Raw genomic sequence first — 23353 nt, 5'->3', positions numbered from 1 at the left:
AATGAAAAAAAATGCATAATATGTCTCCTTTAATGTTTTAATAAATCTCTGGCCTACCACAGAGGTAAGAATAGCAGCACAGTTTCCCCCAACGTATCTCCACTAAAAACTGGTCTTCCCTACAGTTGGGGCTGAGCGCAGGGGGACACGCCGCAGGGTCACACTCTGAGGAAGAGGGGTGACAACACAACGTTAAAGCATGTCAAACAATTTGCAGGTAATAGTGCTTGTTCTCACCGCATCGGTACTCTGGACAGCAGGAGAGGGCGCTGTAACCGATCACCAGTCGGTCGCCGTGGTCACAAGCTGGTGCTTCACTGTCACATATGGTCATGTTGCATTCTGGATGCAAGGACATGGTCGAAGATGTACGATTCTGTCACTTAATGAAAACACTTGACCCACGTAACGTTGTACCAGTGCACATTTCAGTGAGATTTTAATTCCTAACCCAAGTGTATCAATTGGATTACTCATGGGTCAATTGATCACACCTTCCGAGTGGGGTACGTGTAATTCAACTGTTTACATTTGTTTCCTGGCTGGCGACTAGTCCAGGGTATAACCCGCCTATTACCCGATGTCTACTACTACTGTCACATGTATACAAATGGTTGTGTATACAATACACGTGTACACAAGAGTCAAGGGCTAAGAGCCAGTTCACCATCTGGAAGAGTTGTGTTTAACAAAAGAGTTACTCTATGTTATTCAGTACACTAAAAATGCATTATAAAATAAAGACAAAACGTCATTCTAGTTATGCACAAAGCGCATACCACAAATGTACTGAACCATGGCACAAAAAAAAAAAAAAAAAGTACAGTAACCGTGGGTAACCTGTACTGTCCCACCCCTACAAGTGGCTTTGAGTAATATTGTAAGAATACCAATAATTGTGATTATTTTGGTCATGAAAATCATAGTATGTCATAGTCACGCTATTTCATCTTGACACTTGACCTCACCGCAGATCTTCTTGGGGCAGCAGGCGCCTTCCTCCAGCACGTCAAGCACGTACTCGCCCTGCCTCTCACACAGCGGCGTCGGAACAAAGCCGCAGTCGGGGTCCACAGCCAGCACGGAGCCATTCTCCATGCACTTGTACAGGCAGCAGCCTTGAGCGGAGCCATTCCACACCTCACCAGGGGCCCGGGGCCTGCCTTCACTGTCCGTGCATACTATGGAAGCCAGATAATAATTCACAGATGGGCAAGGTAGTCATTTTCAGTTTTTTTCCGACATATATCATTTGCAGGTGACTGCCACCTGCTCAAAAATCTATGACATCATGAAAACTCTAGTTGGGTGTTATTTTCAATTACAATTGCAGTACAGTGAACCTCCATTTGTCACGGAGGTTACACACTACACCTGTAATAGGTGAAAATCAGTGCTATAGGGAGACCATATAAACAGTATTTCATTGTTCTTTTAGTTTTAACCCACACATTTAAACTTATTAAAACACCTTGCAAACATACTTGGAGACAAAAATATTGTTACTGTAAATTACTAAAATGCATAGAAAATGACGTACATATTGTAGCGTCTATGTACATGCAAGCGTCTTTAAGAGGTGGGGCTTGGTGTGGTGGTGGGTAAGTAAGTATACTGTAAAATCCCATAAAAAATGATCTCTTAAAACAGAGGTGACGTGAACGATGAACAGCGAAAAAGAAGAAGTGCTGTGAATAAAATTAACATGCTTTCTTTCCTACACCAAATGTGAGAGACAGTTTTGTGGGTTTTCAAATAGGACAATTTGTTTGTAACCAAGCATCTCTGATTTCTCCGGGAAAAAAATCTTCACAAGCATTACATCTTATGTTTTTGGCTTTTCGGCAACGTCTTGTAAAATAAGCGAGTATTTTTTAAGTGCAGGTGCGTAATTGCAGGCAGTAAAAAATATAAAAATTCATGCTACTGATGAGATGCAGTCTTTTGTCAGGTCTAAAAGTAATAAAACTCATGAAATGGAGTGAACCAAACATTAAAATCACCGTAAGTTATGGTAATTTTTAAATCACTTTGTTTTAAATTTACAAACTACAAATTCACCTGGCTCAGACATATTAAGGAAGGCATACTGTACTTTGTGATGCAAGCCAGATGCATTGTGCATGCACTTGCTCCTGCTCTTGTGCAACAGCACAAGCTGGTCCACAATTTAGTTTATTTAACGGATCACAGAAAGATGTTGCTGCCTTTCAGTGCGACTCACCGCAGCGATCCTCGGTCACGCAGTGCGGGGAGTCGGCGCGATGCAAGAGGGTCCCGCCACGGCAAACGCACTCTTCCCGGACGAAGGGGCAAGCGGTCTCCTTGTAGTAGTCCCTGTTTAGACAGGTGAGGCTGGCGCAGGTGTTCACACAAGGACGATACTCCTTACCGGGGGGGCACTGCAGAGCTGCGGGAGGAGTGATGAGCTTTGAGGCCATGAGTTTAATTTTTTCCATGACCAAGCTAGTAATTCAATTTATTCATATATCAAATCAATTTTCCTCTTTGAAATGTACTGAAATGTCATCAATACGTTCCAGCCCCCAAAAAACAAATGTTTTTGCTGTGTTGTCAATCAAGGAAAATAGCACTGTGTTGAATATGAAAAAATAACAAATAAAAAACAATGCAAAGAAACAAACTGGTTTCATAAAGTGTAATTACAGTACATATTGTAGAATCCGTGTGTTGAATGTGTGCCATTAAGGGGTGTGTCCTTTTGAGTGATGTCAGGAGTTGAAGTTGCATTAGCCAGTTAGTCTGGGTGTGAGCATCTAAGCGTGAGTTATGGCCTACAGCAGCTCCTTGTGAGTGTTCATATTTTGTATTTGTGCGTTTGAGGGTGCTTCTTTGACAGGGCATCACAGTACCTTAACTGCTCCATTTTTTTCACTTTATTTGAGGCATATCCGAAGTTTAGTCAGACCCCAAATTTTGACTCTCCACATAGAGCAAAAAAACGACTGACGGCTCTTAACTAAAAAAAAATACTCGGGCATAAAATTGGGGTTAAGTTGGGGCATTCTTAAGTCAAGGAACCACTGTATCTGTATCTGCATCTGTGTGTGTGTGGGTGTGTCTGTGTGCGTGCGTGTGTTCTCACGGCAGAAATTGTGTCGTCTCCAGCTGACGCACACTTGGTGCGTGTAGCAGACGGCCACGTACGCCGCCAGAAAGTCGCACGGGTGGTCCTTGTAGTGCAGGTCGCCCGCCCACATGATGTCACAGAATTGATCCGGAGGCACCTGCAAAGCACATGATCCAATGTCATAGTCCTCTGTTCATTGGGGACTCCTATGGTATGCTGTGATGTATTCACAGAGTATTCACTGAATACTGTCATGAGGCAAAGAGGCAAATCATGCTTTTAAAAGATGCACCTTGCTATGGCACGATATGAAGGCTCTCTGGTGGAGCATGTAGAGACAAATAGAGCAATCCCCGATGGTGCAGTTGTCACCGACCCTGCGAATGTGCTCGCTGTCGTCGGGCGTGGGGACCCTCCAAGCCTGGAGGAAGAGGATCATGTCTCCCACCTCCCTCACCACGGTGCCATTGGGCAACCTCAGGTCATTCTCCGGGTTGCCGTCGCAGTAACCTGCCATGACGGGTAGACACGAGGTCAACGGCAAATGTCTGCTCGTGTTTATTCGATTCCCTCATCAAGCCTTTGCCGTGATGGTGACACTCACCGCACAGGCCTCGAGTGTACACAGATGCTTCGTTTTGCGTGATGTACTGCAGCACCATGATCCCAGTGCTGTGATACCACTGTATGCTGACATGGCCAGGTGTTTTGATAAGATACATAGTGCCAGTGTCTTCCACATGAAGAGAGTGGCGGGAGAACGGCAGCCTAGTTGGCCTGGAGTTCACTGTTACCTAAAAATATACATACAGGTGAATCTTTATAAATTGGAATTGTGTAGAAAAGTTAATTTACTTCCCTAATTCAGCTCAAAAAGCGAAACATTACATAGATTCATTAAAAACATGGGAAATCTTTCACGGAAGAGCAATTCCTACTTTCATAGACATACTAAATAATTTTTGATTGATTTATTATATGTTAGGCGGCATGGTGAAAAACTGGTTAGAGCGTCTGCCTCACAGTTCTGAGGACCGGGGTTCAAATCCCGGCCCCGCCTGTGTGGAGTTTGCATATTCTCCCCGTGCCTGCGTGGGTTTTCTCCGGGCACTCCACTTTCCTCCCATATCCCAAAAACATGTGTGGTAGCTTAATTGAAGACTCTAAGTTGCCCGTAGGTGTGAATGTGAGTGCGAATGGTTGTTTGTTTATATGTGCCCTGCGATTGGCTGGCAACCAGTTCAGGGTGTACCCAGCCTCCCGTCCGAAGTTAGCTGGGACAGGCTCCAGCAGCCCGCGACCCTAGTGAGGAGAAGCGGCTCAGAAAATGGATGGATGGATGTAAGTTAATAATAACACTGGGTTAGAAAAAAATTTCTTTAAAGTTGTTTATGTTTTTTTTAAGTGAGTTTGCATCGCTGAATCCGAAAATTTTGTTTCTGTTTCTTTTGTTCAGGTCCGGTTTTTATTCCAAGTTGTTAACAGTTTAATAAACAAATGTTTCAAACTTGCTGAATGTAAGTTGAATAGTAGACACTGATAAAAGTACTTGTAAATTACATTATGTCATCATTGTTCAAAATTCAGGGCATTACCTTCCGTTTATTTGAACCTCTAAAGTGAAAATACCTGCACATGTAAAAGAAAATGTGTTCAAAAAGATGACCTGATTGAACAAAAACAATGTGATATTTTGATTCAGCACATCAAAATTTTCCTAAATCAGTTTAAAAAAAAAAATCTTAATGAATTTTTTGTTGACCACTGTAATTTTCAGACCAATTATTTAAAATCGGAAAATTTCCCACAGCACACTAATGTGCCTGGCACACAGCGGTTGGGAACAGCTGTCTTATGGAACATTTTAATTTCTTGAGATATAAACTATAATCATCAAAATTATAAAATCATGACTGTACTTCACTCTGTGTGTCATGTGTTACATTATCCACAATATTCTAAATAATTGAGATACTGCTATAAATTAACAAAATTCAAAAGGAAAAAACAGTTTTTAATTCAGGTTAAGAGGATCACCTTTCGATCCAGTCGATTGATGACAATGCGGTCGTAAGAGGTAGTGATATTTAATTTCTTCAAACACAGACCAGATGTTCCACCTGTTGGACTCTGTAGGCAAAGAAAATACAGCACATAAAATAAATAAATAAAGCATTTCATAGCTTTTGGTCATAATGGAACAAGCTGTGTATGTGACACTCACAGGTCTTCTGATTGAGTTTACGCTCTGGAAGGATTATAAAAACAACAACATGATAAGCATAATGCCACAGGGTTTCACCAAATCATTGTAATATGAATATCCGAGTAACAAAATTAAATAGGCTTCATGTTGAAAAACAAAAGATTTATTTCTCAGAATTGTAATTTACATGTTCAAATATAGATTTTTTATTTTTTTTATTTCACAAAGCTTTGCAAAAGTTCAATATGCGCGCTGCCTGTAAACAACTATTTAGACATCTGGAAAGTGTTTTCTATTGTTTAAAAAAGGAATAATGTGTCTGATATAAACTTAATTTTTTTACACCTCTTTCGAATTTAAGATCCTTTGAGCGAGACTTGGCTATGGTAGTAGACTATGAAATTACGTCAAATTTAAATTTTAAATAAATTACAACAAAACAACAAAATATACACAAAACGTTAAATGAATATGTAAAATTGTTCATTTTACACTCATTTTTTATTTTATTATTCACCAAAAATCAATTAAATTATTATTTAATTAGGTAAATTAATAAATAATGAGAAAAATAATTTTTTATGAACAAATCTTTACACAGTGCAATACCTATGCAACCTACACTTGAATGCCTGCATCCTTGAACTTTATATACTTATTTTTGTAGTTTATCTTTCATTATTTTAATTGTTCTTTTTTACAGCATCTTTTATATTCTTTGTATTAGTGGAGGGAAGCTAGCAAAGTAAGAATTTCATTGCTCAATGCTGCCGCTGTGTTTTTACCGTGCATATGACAATAAACATCTTGAACCTTGAATTTTATAAAACAACAGCAAAATTACGGGACTCTTTGTAATGTAAATACTCGGTGGACCATATTAAAGAATGCAGCCGGCTGTATGTGGCCTGTGGGCCATACTCTGCCTACCTCTGCTGTATATAATCGAGGTTTAACATTACCTGGCCGGTTGGGCATTTTTCAACTGTGCCAATAATAGTCTCTCCCGGTAGCTTAACCATGATGTAGGAGCCGTTATCATACAAAGCCACGTTGTTGCCATCAAACGTGATCACGCGGAGGTCAGACATCACAGTACAACGACCTGGCAAAAAAAAAAAAAAAATCTTGATCATCCATCTTGATAAACCTGCACCATCAGCGTATATCAAAGAGTAACAATGTGGCAGCTTACAAGGGCACCGCCATTGTGGGCAGCAGGGGTCCATGTTGATGAGGACGGGCAGGCCTAGGAGGCTACACCGAGGTCGGGTGGTGTTGAAGCGGCAATGCAGGGACGCGTTGTAAAGCAGCAGCTGCCCGTTGAAACAGATGAGCTCTGCACACTCGTCAAGACGGTAGACGTATGGAGGCTTATGGGATACACAGCATTGAAGAATGCACAATTAGAATGGGCACCATAGTTAGACTAGAAGACACTATAGTTTACTTCTTATAGAAAAAAACTGTGAAGATTGGGTTGGGTTCGTTGCTTTACAAAGTGTTTTTTGTTTAAATATTTTCTTTAACATATGACTTTACTACTGCGTTAGCGTAAGTCAGTGATCGAGACCATGCATGTTCACTTACATGCAAAATTTGGTTATGTCGGTGTCCTACTAACAAAACTCTGTTGGAAAATAAGGGCCGCTTGTAGTTGTACACTAATAAACATATTGGGATCTGTATTTTTGAAATCTGTGCTGTTCGGCTGCTCTCATGCAGTATGGGGGCTCTGTATGCCATGCCATGCCAAAACAGTTTTGTTGTGCAGGAAATTTGATACACTCTTGTTCTGTGACAATCTGTATTGAGATGGATATTTATAGGTAATGCATTTGGACAGTATGAGGTTTGAGAAGGGATCAGAAAGAGTGAAAAGAGCGGATAGAGCGAAAAAGAACAAACAAAAAAACACCAGCATAACAGCAGTATAACAACACTAACTTCACATCGGAGTTGGATCGTCTCTACTTTATACAGTATGTGAAGGGAACTGGGAAGGCAGTGGTACACCCTGTGAGGAACGGATATGATGAGTAGCACATAGGAGAAGACGGGACAGGGACAGAGGGACTGAGGGACTGAGCCAGGAATTACGACACACTCTAATGAAGTGATGCAAAGAACAGTGAATAGGACAGGACAGGACAGGATAGGACAGGGGAAGTGAGACAGGCACTGCTATGCCCTGTGAGGAAGGGTAGCAACAAGTAACAAATAGGAAAGGGAAGGATAGGATGGGTGCAGTGAGCCAGACAGCGCAACACTCTGTGAGTAAGGGACACAACTAGTATCAAATAGGGCAGACCGGGACAGGATAGGACAGGACAGGGATAGTGAGATAGGCAGTACTCCATCATGTGAAGAAGGGACGTAACATATCGTACAGGACAAGACAGGACAATTACAACTAAGCTTTATCATCTTGATTCTCATGATGATTGTGACTCTATTTCTTCAAATCCAACAAAAGACCCTCAAAAAACATCTTCCACACTGTGCACTCTCCTAGATGAAGTAACACTTACAGTACAGGGTGTTGTGGGCATGAAGAACGAAGACGTGGTCGACGCCTCCTCTTTTGTCGGAGATATGTCTTGACTTGTGAATATTTCTGTTGTCACCGGCTTGGTGCTCGTGCCAGTTGGCACAGAGATTGCCTCGGCAACCGTCGAAACGTCCACCGGTGTGATAGCGGCGGGCTGAGGTTGAGAAGGAATAGCCATGCTAATGGTGCTAGTGGCGGGGGAGATGACGGGAGGTGGCGTCGACGTCATGGGGGCAGGTGGCACTGGGGTTGAAGGTGTGGTAACGGTTGTGGTGGGAGTAACTGAAAGGGTTGGAGTTAAAATAAAGGGCGATGTGGAAGGCTCTGTGGGAGCAGTTGAGGGTGTTGGGGTCATCTGAGTGGGTGTACTTGTGGGGGGAGTTGTAGTGAAGGGGATCCTTGGAGGAGATGGACTGAAAGTAGTGGCGAAGGTTGCTGGCCTCATAGAGGTAGAGGATGTAGTGACCACTCTAGTGGTGCTTTTAGTGGTTGTGATAATCGTAGGCCTCTTTGTGGAAAGTGTTATCGGTGGAGACGTCGTAGTTATGTCAGGCTGCGTCACAAATGCATAGGGGGTGGGAGTCGGGGGAAGAGTTACACCTAAAAAGGAAAGATCATACCACAAATAAGAGAGTTTTTGGAGAATTCAGCCCTATTCAAAAGCAATAGCTACAGTAAGCACAGTGGAACATCTGAAGTCCAATAAAGTGGACCCTGCATATTCACTGTTTGGTACCCAAGGATTCACCTATTTGGAGATTTTTTTTTCAAAACATTTTTTTCCAATGTAAAAAAAAATTTTTACTTTTCTTTTTACTTCATATTTTTTGTTTTTGGGGGGAGAAACCAAACCCCAAAACCGCTTCTTGGCGGTTCATCCCCACTTGTTAACATTTTTTAGGGGGGTTTAAAAAATATATAAAATATATATTTTTTCATTTCAATTACTGTATATGGGCCTCAATTAGCCGCAGATTTTCGCTATTTGCAGTCCGGCTCGGTCCCTATCTTCCGCAAATAGCAGGGGTCCACTGTACCCATGAGGTAAAAAAATGTAAAGTGTGGGGGGGAAAATACACATCTATCATCAAAACCATTCAAATGTTCATTGTGCATTTGCCATTAAAGTTCAAAGTGTCAGGGCTGCTGTTTCAGCCCCCTGAGTCCAGCCCTTGAGTGTGTGTGTGTGTGTGTGTGTGTGTGTACACGTGTGTGTGTGTGTGTGTGTCTCCGGGTACTTTTGCCTTCCTCCCACATTCACTAAATTGCCATTGTGTGTGAATGTGATTAGAAATGCTTGTATGTCTATAACTGCAACTGACTGGGAACCAGTTCAAAATGTATCCTGCCCAGAGGTGGGTAGTCACACGCTATATTTACTCAGTTACATTTACTCAAGTAAACTACTTCCTGTCGAGTTGAATACTCTACCTGTGCTTGTTCGAGTGTTCTTCATCTCGCATTCAAAAAACAAGCATGTTAGGTTTATTGATGACTCCAGATTGCCCATAGGTGTGAATGTGAGTGTAAATGATTGTTTGTCTATATGTGCCCTTCGATAGACTGGCAACCAGTCCAGGTTGTACACACTTGCCCGGCATCCCAACCTTAAAATTTGCACTGAAAGCCTTACAGTACTCACAATCCTCCATGTAGACACATCTGTTGGTGACCTCATCTAGGATCATTTCCTTGGGACATCGTGGAAAGCAGCCCTCCACGCTGTGACATATAGTAAGTCCTTAAAGAAAAATCCCTTTAAAATACGATTGAGTGTGCGTCACGATGCACTTACAGAGGCAGGAAGCGGCAGCGTTTAGCATCAGGGTCATTGCAAGTGCGCACGCATGGGCTGGCACAGGCCTGATAGCGCCACTCACACATTAGCCGGTAGGGGATGACAAAGTGAGTCTCTGCATCAAGAGAGTAGCAAATTGGTTAGTGCTGTTGCATATATAAATGTAGAGCACTGGTTCTCAAACTGCGAGTCATAACTTGGGGGTCCATCCATTAATAAATTAAGTTTTTTTTTAGTGCATACCTACATATGGGGACCGCCCCAGCTTTGGAAAAAAAAAAGAAAAAAACATACTAAAACAATTACCGTAATTTCTCGTGTATAATGCGCACCAATGTATAATACGCACTCCCAAAGTTGACCTCAAAATTCAGGAAAACCCTTCCACCTATGTATAATTCATTTTTAAAATGCATGATTTTGCTTCTACAAAAAACATTTAATTTTATTTTAATGGGATTCAAATTAAACAGTCAAGCATTTCAGAAAAGCAATGTCATTAAACAAAACATAAACATAAAGAAATTAATGATGGTTGTTGTTCAGTCATCAGTCATATTTAAAAAAAAAAATATATATATATATATATATATACCTATGTATAATTCTTGCTCTTGACCTTTGACAATTTATTTTTTTGGGGGGGGGGAATGCGCATTATACACGAGAAGTTACGGTACTCGTTCATATATTAGCAATGGCCTGTTTAAAAACTGATATGGTTGTGAAATATCACATACTGTAAATCTGATCTTTTCCCGCTTTATAATACTTTTTTTCTCATCTAGAGATGTACAGGTAAAGCAAGGTGACCTAGGAAAAATATTTGCAGCTTGGAAGCACATGTTGCTAAATCACTCCTTTTGAAAAGTGTAAATGGGAACCATGTCTTTGGCAATGTTCTGCGTGATTGACTGTGATTTCCTCGTCTGTTTCTGAGCAGGAACTGAATTCGTTAAAATAGTAGATAGAGTGGTAGGAAAAGTTTCTAAATATAATGTCCAAATCGCAAAGAACTATTATAAAATTCAGTTCCTTCAAGCATTTTTTTCCTCCAAAAAAAAAAAAAACAACACTAATAATGTATAATTTCCTTATAGATTTTAGAGAAAAGAGTACATTTATCAAAAAGTTAGAAATACTATAATTCGGTAATTGTACGCACTATAAGTACACTAGTTTTAAGACATCATTTTTTTTTTTTTAGGCTACAACATTATTTATGCCCTCCGACTGACTGCCGACCATTTCAGGGTATAGTCCGCCTTTTGCCAAAAGTTTGCCGGGATAGGCACCAGTGCCAGAACAGGATAAGCGGTATTGAGAATCAATGAATGAATATTGTTTAATGAAATCTATCCAAGTCAAATGTATGTTTTTTGGCAGATAGTTTTGCTCAAGTTCAGCAATATATTCAATATACACGTCGCGCCCGACTGGTTAGAGCATCTGCCTCACAGTTCTGAGGTCCGGGGTTTCGGCCCCGCCTGTGTGGAGTTTGCATGTTCTCACCATGCCTGCGTGGATTTTCTCCAGGCACTCCGGTTTCCTCCCACATCCCAAAAGCATGCATGGTAGGTTAATTGAAGACTCTAAATTGCCCGTAGGTGTGAATGTGAGTGCGAATGGTTGTTTTTTCGATGTGCCCTGCAATTGGGTGGCAACCAGTTCAGGGTGTACCCCGCCTCCTGCCCGATGATAGCTGGGATTGGCTCCAGCACTCCCGCGACCCTTGTGAGGATAAGCGGCTCAGAAAATGGATGGATGGATGGAAAATACACATGTGCTTTCGGGGGGCATATGGTAGTGATGTTAATAAAGGGGATCCTCAAAAAACTGTCTCTCCTGTAAGGGATCCCTGGACTAAACATTTGGAAACCCCTGACATAGATAACCATTTTTTCAGTACAGAGGTCCATAGCTGTGCCACTTAAATAAACAAAAAATGTACGACATACCCTCGAGTATGAAGCTACTGCTGGCTTTGAAGCCGGCAGACGTGTCATATCTCAGAGCTCGAGCAGCGGTGCGTGTCAGTGTCAGAAAGATTCCCGGTTGGCCGGCAAGTTCGAACGAGGTGTGACCTGGCAGAAACAGCCCCTGATGCTGGATGAACGTCGCCCGACGTCTGAACTCCTCCCCTCGACTCCAGCGCTCCAGCTGGACACATCTCTTTTCTGACACCACAAGGAAAAAGTTGGGTCTCTCCGCGGACTCGAGGGACACCACAGGGACACCTGGGGGAACAGTCACTGGGGATTAAACTACTGCATCCCTAAGAGTGCAGTGGAACCTCTGAAGTGGAACACCCGTGAAGTTGTCCATCTATCTAGCTGAGCTGGAGTCTTTCTCAGCTGACTATTGACGAGAGAAGCGGGGTACACCCTGGACTGGTTGCCAAACAACACTCACACATATGGACAATTTACAGCTGTGATTCTCAACTGGTGGTTCGGAATGCAAAAGTGAGTCAGGGACCCATTTTAGTCGCGGACATCTAATAAAAAAATTACATGTATTCATAATCAGATATTTTCGGTACAGTACAAAGGGGTACCAAGTTTCCACATGGAAGCTATTAGGTAAGCAACAGGAAATGTTACTCACTTGTAATCTAGTCACTAGTTTACGCTGTAAATAAATACAGTGCAACTTAGCCTATAGTTAACGGGCATCATGTCTAGCAATATGCTTTTTGTCAAACTTATATGGAACGGCATTAAAAATACAACATAGTGTACATGTTTTCAGAGGCTATTTTTAAACCAAAAAATGCTTTATTGTTCTTAACTTCTATTAAAGTGGGTTGTGAATTTGCAACAACAGGAAAATGCAGATCCCAGGGTGAAAACAGTTGAGAACCACTGATTTAGAGGTTAAGGAGACTTGGCGAGAGAAGCGGGGTAGACTCCACACTGGTCACCGATCACTTGTAGGGCCCATATAGAAAATCAACAATGCACACTGACATTCACACATATGGACAATTTAGAGGTCCTCATTTGGGTTGCGGGTGAGCCAGAGTCTATAGCAGTTGAATTTTGGTGAGACAAGCGGGTAAACCCTGGACTGGTCGACTATCAATCACAGGGCACATATAGACAAACAACCATTCAAACTTGGATTAACACCTATTGACAATTTAATCTTAATCTTAAATCGTGAATGAGCCTAACATGCATGTTTTGGAATGTCCCAACGGAGATTCGACCCGTGATCTCCTGACAGTGAGGCAATGGGCTATTTTCCCCATTTATATTAGTTTCTATGCGAAAAATCACTCCTAAATTTGGAATAACTGAAGGTGGACTAGGGTCTCAAACCATGTTTCACTTTGGAGGTTCCACTGTAGTAGTACATCATGAGGAGAACCTGCGATACGTACGTGACGTCCTGTTCCTGTGCAGGCCTGCCGTGACCATAAAGTTGAAGAGGAGGCCCGGGGCAGGCAAATGGCCTGACGTATGCCTCACCAGCGGAAACACTGATCCACTGGTGCGATTAACTCCCATCATCGTGTTATTGTGGACAGCGCTCACCAAGGAATACGGGCCGTCGCCTAGTGCTGAGGTGCGCATAAGAGGAGCTGAGCTTTAAGGAGGTGAGTGAGTAATGGCTGGGATTACAATTATAAATACCTTGGTTGTAGTATTCACAATCCTGGGCTGAAAGGGATAAAGATTCAGGACACTGTTGACAATCAGAATCTGATTGTTCATGTATGTGTGTGCATGTGTGTGCGTGCACTCACGACACACAGAGGGTGACCTCCAGTGTATGGCGATACCGTGCTGGCAACATTTGTGCGCATAGGCGGCGATGGACGTGCACAGACACTCACAGTCGCCCCCTCGGTTGCAGTTGCAAGTGTCGGTAAGGCAGTTTCTGTAGAACCAGGCCACATCCACCTGTAGAGTATGCATGTCATGAGAGTACATGCAAGCACACTGCATTAGACAGGAACACTCTCAGTGGCCTCGAGTTGTGGCAAGTAACAAAGTACAAATACTTTGGTCCAGTACAAATTTTTTGGGGCATCTGTACTTTGCTTGAGTATTTAGTTTTCTGATGACTTTTTACTTTTAGTCGCGACATTTTAAAACAGCTGTCATTTCTCCACCTTACACCTACAATTCCATTGCAACATGCTGGCAATTTTTTGTCTTTTTGTCTTGAGTTTGTTGTCACATTTCTGTGGGGCCAATTATATATTACTCGTGCACTCACTGTAGTAGTCTCACCACGCTGCACTATTTGCATATCTATTGTTGACCAATACTGGCCACTCATGCCAGAGTAGCATCTGCTCCATTTGCACACTGACTGAGGAGTATCTGCAAAATTTGCACAATCAACATTGTCGCAGATTATCGCACTACTCGCTTGAAGTCTCGGCGCCCTTTGTACAATGCTCATTGCACCGGACTATTGTAATATTAATCATTCGAACTGTTCTAAGTGCTAGAGGACTCTGCATCTTTTTGCACAATTGTCAAAAATAAATAAATAAATGTACCGGCATTACCAGATAACTAGCAACCCTTTATTGCTCAGTGACTGTTTTTCTCAATGTCTTTATGTCTCAAAAGTGTTCTCTGTCAATTGACTGTCTGTTGTCGTACTAGAGTGGCTCCAATTACCGGAGACAAATTCTTTGTGTGTTTTTTGGACATACTTGGTAAATAAAGATGATTCTGATTCTGATGACTTTGTTGAAATAGGCTCATTACTTTTTTCAACCTCTGTGGAAGGTGACACGACATAAAAAAGATGTAAATAGGGATAGAGATAAAGTTCACCGCAGTTGCTATGAGATCTGAAATAATTGATATATTGGGGACAAACAATCATTAACAACTAATACTTTCTGGATACACTGTATACGTAAGTATGATAGTAATGCTCAGTTTTAGAGGGATTTTATTGCTGTCAATTGCCCTGTTGCAGAACACATCAGGGCCAGGGAGAATGGCCTTCTCCTTATCTCCATGGGGGTAAATGAAGTGAGGCCTTGTTTAGGGGTAAGTAGTTGTCAATAATTCAGACGAGTGATGAGATATCAGGACAAAGAATTGTGGGTAAACATCTGGTGCAGAAGGAATCAGGTGACCACTATGACGGAGTCAATATGCATGCGCGATGAGTCAATTTAGTCCAAAGGAAAGCTAAACTCAACTGTCAATCACATACGTTATAAAGTTGTCAAAAACGTATGTGAACCCTTTGGAAGTACTGGGATTTCTGCATTTTGGTGATGAAATGCAATCTGATCGTCATCTAAATCACAAGAACAGATAGTCATCTTAATCTAATACCACACATAGAATGACATGTTTTCATACTTTTATTGAAAAAAAAACATGTAAACATCATAGTGCAGAGTGGAAAAAGTATGTTTAGGGGCATTAACATTAAAACATGAAAACATCCTATTGTTTGTGTAGTATTAGTTTCAAAATCGTTGTTGCTGTTACCAATTTAAGGTTAAAAAAAAAAGGTTCACACACATTTTCATGCAACTGTATGTCGCCCCATGTTATGACATGTGTTTCTAAAGGTTACGTTGCTATGAGATATGGCAACTATCATAATAGAAATTCGCACCAGATGCATGAGAGACTCAAGCAAATGTTACATCACGTGCACTGCATGATTAATTATCTCCTAATAAGCATCCGGGCAATCGTTAATTATACATGTTCATATCTACTGCAATATATCAAGTGAAGTCCTCTAAGGTTTGTGCTTTGTTATAGACCTGCGGTCCACCGGCTGCTTTTGTGCACAAATATAGGACTCCATCTGCTGGCCACACATGTACTGTATAATAACTTTGTGTGTGTGCGTGTGTGTGTGTGTGTGTGTGTGTCATTCACCATGAGGAGAGATTAAATGGTCAGCACCGTAACAAAATTTCAAACAGTTACTATGACCATTTTAAATTGTAATTATGGTCAATAGACTATTTAGTAAGTTTAATTAAGTAGCTTCGTCACTGGCTTCTTTTCTATTCGGTGATGCAGCATGTAATGCAAATAGGATAGGCGTAGGTGTTACTGATTGATAAGCTATGGCGAATTTCATTGAATTGGTCTGAAATGTATTAATTATTTACTACTAATAATGTATCTTTGTTCATCTCTCTATGCCAGATAGTGTACATATGTATAGTGACAGGCAGAACAATTAAATGTTCCTCCACTAGATGACAGATGGTAATTAAACTGTGCATCCACCTGTTGCCAATCATACAACAGAATACTGTAATATATTTTTCACTGGCCCAGATTACACACTGAGTGAGGAAATGGAGAAGAGATCCTATTTATTTCAGTGTGTACACTTTTTGTGACATCTTTGTTTGGTAGTTTGCTGTAAAATGTTTCCAATGAAAAATATGAGCACAATTAGGGTTGGGAAACACCGAATTAGATCATTGACAACTGATACAGCTTCGGTTTCGCATGCTAGCTTCTTCTCTTCAAGGATGATGTGTTGGAGTCTTGCTTTTAAAATGTACTCGGCTTTTTGCTGATGTGTTGGAGCCTGCTAGATTGATCAGATAATTATGAAAGTTATCAACAAACAGTAGTTTGGCTCCATTTTGGGTTTATTTATGGCGCTTTATTCAATCTGTAGTCACTAAGTTACTGCACACCTACACCTGTTTACATTTTTGTGACCAATAAGAGAAGAGATCGAATTTCCAGGGTTTGTCTGGGATCTGGCATGCATGACAATGAATTCTGGTTGCTGTTGTTTACAATCCATCTATCCATCCATCCATCCATTTTCTACACCCCTTATCCTCACTGGGGTCGTGGGTATTCTGGAGCCTATCCCAGCTATGTTCGGGCGAGAGGCGGGGTACACCCTGAAGTGGTTGCCAGGCAATCGCAGGGCACATACTAACAAACAATCATTCACACTCACATTCACACCTACGGGCAATTTAGAGTCTTCAATTAACCTACCATGCATGTTTTGGGGATGTGGGAGGAAACCGGAGTACCTAGAGAAAACCACGCAGGCACGGGAAGAACATGCAAACTCCACACAGGCAAGGCTGGATTTGAGCCCTCATTTCTTCTATTCAAATCAGGGCATGGCAATATGTCCTTAAAAAGCCAATTTCCGATTTTAATTGGCTTCCCCCATTGGTTAATTGAAGTAAATGACAAGACATTATAAAAACAAGTCTGACACCAAACAAGTTTTGAGGCTTTCCTTTTTATGTTTGTTTTTGTTACAGAATTAACTTGCATCAACTTCCACAGAAGTAAAAGAGCTATATTAGATAGACACTAGAAAGCTTGAAAAAAAATCATCTATTTAAAAGAAAATGTCAAAAACTTCGATTAATCGTCCAACCCAAACTCAAAACAAAACTACTTGCAATGCTTTAGGTGCATGTACCTGTCATTTATTTAGCAATATCATATGATACTGATAATTGTCAGAATTTTAGTCATAAAATTCGTAGTATTAACTTTTAACTATTAATGGTTCATATCTCTACTCACCACATTGTGACAAGTTGCAAAGACCTCACTGTACAGGAGTGCACATTCCCTCTTGGCGTACGGCTGTCTTCCCAAGTCAGCTTCGCATGGTCGCTCCACTACGTAGTCACTTTGACACTAGCAAGAAAGATGGTAGGCAAGATGAAGTTCTTGATACAAGAGGTGGGGGTGGGGTGGGGCATACCTGTCCCAGCGTCCAGCTATCTCCAAAGGTCTGCGCATTGTTAACCTCCATGTGGCTCGACGTGGTCATGTCGTTAATGGTCACAGCATCGAAATTTCCACAAAGTCCGCTGAGAAGGCCCTGGTGGAAAAATTTAAAATAGTTTAAAGGAGACATATTATGGAGTATTGTATACAAATAGTTGGGTCTCAAATTTAACAACCAAGTTAATCTTTTGTTATCTGTATATTTGTAAACATTCATCTGGGCAAACCCTTTCTTGTTTTATTTCTAAATACATTAAATATAGATAAGTGCTGAAAACATGTCCAAAGACTTATAACAGTATATCGCTGAATTGTTGAGATATAGCGTACCATCTTTTTCACCGTTTAAATTTTCCTGATTTTGTGGGCGGGGCTGAAACACAGCCCCATGATGTGTATAATTTCTAGCGCGAGTTCTGTCCCCCACTATATAAGTATAAAGTTACACCATGTTGTTTGGCTGTGCTCAGTTGTGAGTTAGGTGTGCTTAGCTTCCATAACAAGGCCCATTTACCACGCCAGTTTGCAGTTAGCCAACGATGGCAACACCCTGAAAATGTATCTTCGCTGGATGCTTCAATTTACAGAACAGCTCAGTGACATTTTTTAAGCTCCCACAAGAAGGGGAAATAAATAAAGCGATCGATTGACTTTTTAAAGACACGCAGATGGCGAGCTGAAAGAAACACCACTAGCCGACTCTGCAGTGTGCATTTTACGACGGATAATTTTGTAAACTTTCACCAGAGACAACATGGCATTGTGGGTAACTTGACACTAGTGAATGGGGGAGTGCCGACTGTCTAACTACCTGGGCTTCATCCTACCGTCCCACTGTCGTCAGGTGCTGCGTTCGGCTGTGACATTTTGTCACCAACAACGAGGGTTGACTTGTGTGCTTATTTTTAGGATTATTGTCCACAATAACCATTCAATTTTGAAGTTGAGCCTTCTAACGTGATTATACATCGTCTCAGCTATCACCCCCTCAGTATGTTTTTACACCTTTTGGAGCATCCATTCGACACATCCACAGTGTCTGAGAGCTGAGAGGTGGCCCTTATAATTCAAATTTGCAACCTGATTTTATATACTTAGCCATTTTCTTTAGTCATTCAAATTTGGCAGGCTTGTTAACATTACTCTTCTCTGTGGTGTGTCAAATTTAATGCCATTTTTTGGGGCTGCTTAGTGCTACTTTAATTTACCACAACATACATACAGGAGTTTCTCTGACCATGATATGATCAGCTAGGCTGGGTAAAGATCTGCCATTTTCAAGCCAGGCTGGACCCCACTTTCTGAAATACTAGGATGTCAAAGCCAAAAGGTAAGCCTTGAGTTTTGTTGAATGCACACATTAACTGTTGATAGTGTTTGCTTCTGATGAGGAACACATAGTTGATTGCTCATTGGAGTTATCATACATTATGTGGTATTGGTGTTTGTATCATAATGCATTATGTTGCCTTTGTAAATGTATGTTGCAGGCAACTGAAATGTATTCCACCAGGTATCCTCCACTTTTTTATGATGGGCTAAATGTACAGTGTGTATGGAAAGTATTCAGACCCCTTTAACTTTTTCACTCTTTGTTATATTGCAGCCATTTGCTAAAATCATTTAAGTGAAAAAACATTTACTCATTAATGTACACACAGCACCCCATATTGACAGAAAAAAAACGTAATTGTTGAATTTTTTACAGATTAAAAAAGAAAGACTGAAATATCACAGAGCCATAAGTTTTAAGACCTTTTGCTCAGTATTTAGTAGAAGCACCCTTTTGAGCTAATACAGCCAAGAGTCTTTTTAAGAAAGACTTTCACACCTGGATTTGGGGATCCATTGCCATTCCTTCTTGCAGATCCTCTTCAGTTCTGTCAGGTTGGATGGTGAATGTTGGTGGACAGGCATTTTCAGGTCTCTCCAGAGATGCTCAATTGGGGCTTTCATGTGTCTTGCACTGAGGAGAGGCTTCCATCGGGCCACTCTGCCATAAAGCCCTGACTGGTGGAGGGCTGCAGTGATGGTTGACTTTATAGAACTTTTTCCCATCTCCCGACTGCATCTCTGGAGCTCAGCTACAGTGATCTTTGGGTTCCTCTTTATCTTTCTCACCAAGGCTCGTCTCCCCCGATTGCTCCGTTTGGCCGGACAGCCTGCTCTAGGAAGAGTTCTGATCTGTGCCTTGCCACAATTCTGTCTCTGAGCTCTTCAGGCAGTTCCTTTGACCTCATGATGCTCATTTGCTCTGACATGCACTGTGAGCTGTAAGGTCTTCTATAGACAGGTGTGTGGCTTTCCTAATCAAGTCCAATCAGTATAATCAAACACAGCTGGACTCCAATGAAGGTGTAGAACCATCTTAAGGATGATCAGAAGAAATGGACAGCACCCGAGTTAAATATATGAAAGGGTCTGAATACTTATGGCTGTGTGATATATCAGTTTTTCTTTTTGAATAAATCTGCAAAAATTTCAACAATTCTGTGTTTTTTCTGTCACTATGGGGTGCTGTGTGTACATTAATGATGAAAAAAATAAACTTAAATGATTTTAGCAAATGGCTGCAATATAACAAAGAGTGAAAAATGTAAGGGCTCTGAAAACTTTCCGTACCCACTGTACATCAACCCATTTTCTATGTGGTCGCAGGTGAGCTGTAGCCTATCCCAGCTTACTTTGAGCAAGAGGCGGACACCCTGGATGGATTGTCCATCAATTTAAACTTTCCAGTGAACCTAACATGCATGTTTTTTAAATCTAGGAGGTACCCGGAGTACCCGAAGAAAACCCATACAATCATGAGGCGAACAAGCAAACTCCACACAGGAAGGTCATAAAAGTTGTCCAACTTGACAATCAGGTGACAGCAATGTCAGCTCAAATAAAACACTTGGAAAATGTCATATGATTAAAAGAAATGGAAATTTTTTTTATATTTTTTGCCCTTCAAGTGTTGCAAACACATAACCTGAATGTGAACTAATAAAACTGAGCTGTGGTACACACATACTGTACACATGCATGCACGCAGGCACACACACACATCCAAAATTGTTGTGTAGGAAGCATGGCAGGCATGAGGCTGACTGCCAAAAAATGCCTTCCCCAGGTCCCTACGTTGAGATACAAGAACAGTCAGGACAAGGAAATCTGTCCTAATTTAAAATGATTGGCAGCTGCATACTTTCCACCGAGGCCCGGCTCTGATGTGCACGGTGGTCTTACGGTCCCAGAGGACGGTCAGGTCCTGATCGGGGAAGTAGACCACCGTGTAGAAACCGGCTTTCCACAGCTCAAACACTGACTCTCGACCCACCACAGTAGATGGGCTCTGCATGGGAAAGCGACAATCACACATCTTATTTGCATACATTATAAAATATGTTCCATATATATTCGGGTGTGTGTGTACAGGATTGCCAGAGTTGTCCATGAAGTAGATCTTGGTAAGTCCTACGTGTATGACCAGTGTTTTCATGCACACAATGCCACTTTCATAGCAGTCCTTGTTTTGGGCAACAATGGATACTTCAGTTTCTCCTGAACTCTGCACACAGGAAAAAGGTCATTCATTAACAAAATCCCCTTTGAGTAGAAAGCTAACATTGACATTTGGATTGTACGCGCTCAGGAAATACTGCAGTGTAATTAAACAGCAAGGACCCAATTACCCACTCTTTACGGGTCTGCACGGTGGTCTGCAAATCTGTCGGGTCTCAATCGGACCGCCTGTTCCACCCATTCTAATTCTATATCCCTGGGAGCACAGGAGCCCTGAGGTTTGGGTTGAACACTGGTCTCTTTGTCGTCCTAAATCCTTGCCTAGCATTACCAGGGCACAAACAAAGGAGTATACACATACAAACGCCTTTACCTTCTCTTTGTAAAAAAAAAAAAGAGAAAAAAAAGAAACACTCAAAGATTTTGTTGCTCTCTACCAGATTCAAACACAGTTATGCTACTTCCGTAAAGGGGACCTTAAAATTTACTTTTTAATGAATTGTATACAATTAGATGGGTCTCTGTAGTGCCGGCCCATCAAGTGTGAAATTAAATAACCTACTGTAAATATTTTGTTATCTGACTATTTCCGAAAATGTCGAGCCAAGTGAGACATTATGAAATTTACTGGACTGTGAGGCTAATGGATCTGCTACATGCACCACATGCAGGAGAAACTCTACAAACAACACAAGTGTAATTCAGTGACTTGGTAGTGAAGTGCTGCAACCACAAAAGAAAATACAATTAATACTTTTACTGTCTTTATGCTGTCAGCTACACTGACTTTGGGAGCAGGCAGGGGTTGAATATACAATGAAGTTGGGACATGGTGTTAAACATAAATAAAAACAGAATACAATGATTTGCAAATCATGTTCAACCTATATTTGATTTAATACACTACAAAGACAAGCTATTTAATGTTCAAACTGATAAACTTGATTGTTTTTAGAAAATAATCATGAATTTAGAATTTTATGGCTGCAACACGTTTCAAAAAAGCTGGGACAATTGGCAAAAATTAAAGTTGAGGAATGCTCATCAAACACCTGTTTGGAACATCCCACAGGTGAACAGGCTAATTGGGAACAGGTGGGTGCCATGATTGGGTATAAAAGGAGCTTCCCTGAATTGCTCAGTCATTCACAAGCAAAGATGGGGTGAGGTTCCCCTCTTTGTGAACAAGTGCGTGAGAAAATAGTCGCACAGTTTAAGGACAATGTTCCTCAACGTACAATTGCAAAGAATTTAGGGATTTCATCACCGACGGTCCATAATATCATCAAAAGGTTCCACCTACAAAGCTTCAACAATTAGTGTCCTCAGTTCCCAAACATTTATTGAATGTTGTTAAAAGAAAAGGTGATGTAACACAGTGGTAAACATGACCCTGTCCCAGCTTTTTTGGAACGCGTTGCAGCCATAAAATTCCATGTTAATGATTATTAGCTAAAGACAATAAAGTTTATCAGTTTCAACATTTAATATCTTGTCTTTGTAGTATATTCAATTACATATAGGTTGAACATGATTTGCAAATCATTGTATTCTGTTTTTATTTATGTTTAACACAACGTCCCACGTGCGAATAAAAACAATTCAGAATGTGGACACGGATGTGTGAACATCTCCTTTTCTACACGGAGTCTCCAGAAATCTTTAATAACAACACAAGAAGTTGCTAGATTGATTGCTCATCACTTTTTAGAAAAATATTCACAGAGTTTGTAACACTAAATAGCTCTCGCATGCACATGATGGTCGTCATGGTAACAAAAGCCAAACTCTACATTTGCATGAGTCGGAACTGACTGATTTCAAGTATGTCAAATGACTATTAGTGCGGGGTCGTTCTTTATTCTTTGTATATTTCTATATAAGAATGTCAGAGACCATTTATTAAGACGATTTTTTAATTCTGACAAAAATTTTTTACAATATGTTTCCTGTAAGGACCAGGCTGACACAAAGAGGAGACCTACCTCCATTCCATTTTGTAGCCAGGTGCCCCAATACTGCTAATAATTACATATACAGTATAACCTGCCACACAGACATTGCTTAGGGATCCATACAGACTCACTTGGAGCAGGTAGACCTGACAGTTGGAGTGGTAGTCATACTCCAGGCCATCGAAGGTGTGGTAATGTCTGTCGCTGTAGACGGTACACACAGCTGGACATGGTGAATAACTGCAGTTAAAATAACCACGTTGACACACACTGAGGAGATGGCGGGCAGCAGGTGGATGTATGTAAGGAAAAATAAAAAGAAATCAAGCAGACATGTAATTTCAACGTTCCAAAATGATTTTTTTTTATTCCGTTTGTTCCAAATGAGCGATAATCCTAAATCAAACAAAATCGTATCATATTACCATATGATTTTGTGGATAATGTATTCCCTATTTTCTTTGTCTCCGTGTGTAGTCAAGAGTTTGTGTTTATTAAAATACAATACA

At 41.0% G+C, this 23353-nt stretch overlaps 1 protein-coding gene across 2 annotated transcripts in view; it reads right to left on the bottom strand.

The window, feature by feature from the left end:
* Positions 1-23353, bottom strand: part of otogl (otogelin-like) — a 52514-nt gene that overhangs the window by 9270 nt on the left and 19891 nt on the right. For both annotated transcript variants that reach the window (XM_061774199.1, XM_061774198.1), the window contains 23 exons: positions 22976-23114; positions 20801-20935; positions 20573-20719; positions 17354-17473; positions 17170-17286; positions 13398-13554; positions 13285-13311; positions 13032-13211; positions 11605-11883; positions 9644-9761; positions 9491-9570; positions 7829-8448; positions 6493-6670; positions 6260-6402; positions 5316-5339; positions 5129-5221; positions 3696-3885; positions 3384-3601; positions 3107-3248; positions 2225-2410; positions 969-1181; positions 238-342; positions 58-165 (listed from right to left, as the gene is read on the bottom strand). In XM_061774199.1, coding sequence (XP_061630183.1) covers positions 58-165; positions 238-342; positions 969-1181; positions 2225-2410; positions 3107-3248; positions 3384-3601; positions 3696-3885; positions 5129-5221; positions 5316-5339; positions 6260-6402; positions 6493-6670; positions 7829-8448; positions 9491-9570; positions 9644-9761; positions 11605-11883; positions 13032-13211; positions 13285-13311; positions 13398-13554; positions 17170-17286; positions 17354-17473; positions 20573-20719; positions 20801-20935; positions 22976-23114 — 3719 coding nt within the window. The remainder of the gene's footprint in view (positions 1-57; positions 166-237; positions 343-968; positions 1182-2224; positions 2411-3106; positions 3249-3383; positions 3602-3695; positions 3886-5128; positions 5222-5315; positions 5340-6259; positions 6403-6492; positions 6671-7828; positions 8449-9490; positions 9571-9643; positions 9762-11604; positions 11884-13031; positions 13212-13284; positions 13312-13397; positions 13555-17169; positions 17287-17353; positions 17474-20572; positions 20720-20800; positions 20936-22975; positions 23115-23353) is intronic.

This window comes from Phyllopteryx taeniolatus, chromosome 5, assembly GCF_024500385.1.
Source record: "Phyllopteryx taeniolatus isolate TA_2022b chromosome 5, UOR_Ptae_1.2, whole genome shotgun sequence".
Classification (NCBI taxonomy): Eukaryota; Metazoa; Chordata; class Actinopteri; order Syngnathiformes; family Syngnathidae; genus Phyllopteryx; species Phyllopteryx taeniolatus.
This window is presented reverse-complemented; position numbering and strand designations above follow the sequence as displayed.